The following is a 1882-nucleotide window of genomic DNA, read 5'->3' as shown; positions in this document are numbered from 1 at the left end:
TTCCCAGCAACTTCCAAAGGAGGGAAACCCGGCATATGCAAGGACCTGAAAACACTGAGCTAGGAGCATGTGGATGTTCCTTAGCTACCCAGGTAGCTCCAAAGTTGCCTCTGGATGATAATTCAGGCTATTCTTGCTCTTTTGTTCGGATGTCGCGTTTTCAATTTATTAGCCCTCGCAACGTCCACTGCCCCATATTTAGTCAATGCAGCGCAGTTAGATTTTCATTCCTGAATCAGTTTTGCTCGATTGCTTTCATTGCGGCGACGGATAGAGTCAAGTTGCATGTAACTCAAACCCCTCAACAAATAGAGCCTCTCAGGACCTTCACGGTCATGTCCAAATCCATGAATTCAGCCTACAATTGTGTACATGTACTGTACCATGGCAATATGTACTCTGAAAGCCGTAGATACGCGCCGGAACGGTCGTTTAATTATCTTGCAGCCATAGGAACTGGAACAGGGAGGTTAAGCTTTGGGTAAGTGGGTCCATTGGCTAAACCTATAACATGGAGCCGGATATAGATCAATTATGGGGCGAAAATGATGTTTGAAAGGATTGTCATTCAGTTGGAGAGCGATCTGTAAAAAAGAAAAAAAAAAACTACCTAAGACATAAATTTCCAACTTCTTCCATGAGACTTTTTTTGCGTAGAGGAATGTAACCCCTGTACATTCAATGATGCCACCCTGATTGGATAATAAAAAACACATACTGCCGACAGGGATGCCTAGTGACTCATGTTGATTGGGACGGCTTGTGGACAAATCTCAAGCCTTGACCGCAGCGGGCTCAAGTCTTCGGAACCCACCCTCAGCAGCAACCAGGCGCTGCAAGTCTGCCATCCGACACTGGTCGCCCGTTGGATCGTCGGATTCGGGCTCAAGTGTCCAGCTCAAGAACTTGTTCGTGTAGTTTGGTTCGAAGCTAGCGTCCAGAATGTCGAGCCGTTTGCCGTAGTTGGTCACTTTAATCCAGTCTCGCTGGACGTTTTTCAAATCTTTACTGAAGTAGGCGTAGGAACGTTCGAAGATCTTACGATTGACTGGAGTGCCCATAACGGGTTTGACGTCAACGTACTCTTCATAAGCTTCTGAGGGTTTCGCGAGAACATAGTCTGTGGCTCTTTTGACTGCCTTGAGGAATTTGGAGACCTTCTCCGGGCTCTGGGAAATAAATGTCTCGTTTCCGATGTACAAGATGGAGCAGAAGCAGCAGCATCCGAGCTCTGCGAGTTGGTCGATGCGAAGCATTTGGACATCGGAACGAGGGCGATTCTGCTCCGCAAGCCACTCCTCCAACTCGACCATCTGCACATTCTCGAGGCCGATGCCCGCGTCGATCTCGCCGCGAATGATGGCCTTGGTAATGTTCATTCCGCAGCGGACGGCAGTGTAGTCGGATGCAGACATGTTATAGTACTTAGTAAGTTCATCGATTTGAATCTAGCGAAATTTGGTGAGTGGCTTATTCCTTGAGAAGTATCATTGCTAAGCTAGGAAGCTCAGACCTTTCCGAATTCACCAACATATCCAATCCGCTTCCCTTTCAGGGAGTGGAAGTCAGTGGTAACACCACTATCCTTCAAGTAGACAATACCGGTAAAGGGTTCATCCAACAGCGATCCGACGGAAACAACTGGGAAGTTGCGGGCTTTCGCCTAGACGGATCCGTAAGCATCAATGCATTTCTATCATTGACATACACATATAATATAAAGTAAAATACTCTCCACTAACAGCGAGAGTGTGGATCATGGCTTTGAAGCCCATGTCGACCTTTCCACTCCCAATGATCTCAGTGACATCAGAGGGGTCATTAGGCTCAAGAAGGTACCGGTTTAATGCCCTCATCCTTGAAATATGCCTTGGATTGGAAT

At 47.0% G+C, this 1882-nt stretch overlaps 1 protein-coding gene across 1 annotated transcript; it reads right to left on the bottom strand.

Moving 5' to 3' along the window:
- Positions 1-773: 773 nt before the first annotated feature.
- Positions 774-1856, bottom strand: HCAG_03261 (thiamine biosynthesis protein Nmt1; the record flags this gene model as incomplete). The annotated part of the gene is made up of 3 exons (XM_001541114.1): positions 774-1448; positions 1514-1663; positions 1743-1856. 3 exons carry the CDS (start codon positions 1854-1856, stop codon positions 774-776), a joined length of 939 nt encoding a protein of 312 aa, XP_001541164.1.
- Between the last annotated feature and the right edge of the window lie 26 nt (positions 1857-1882).

The sequence above is a fragment of the Histoplasma capsulatum genome, genomic scaffold, assembly GCF_000149585.1.
Source record: "Histoplasma capsulatum NAm1 scaffold_3 genomic scaffold, whole genome shotgun sequence".
NCBI classification, from domain to species: Eukaryota; Fungi; Ascomycota; class Eurotiomycetes; order Onygenales; family Ajellomycetaceae; genus Histoplasma; species Histoplasma mississippiense.
This window is presented reverse-complemented; position numbering and strand designations above follow the sequence as displayed.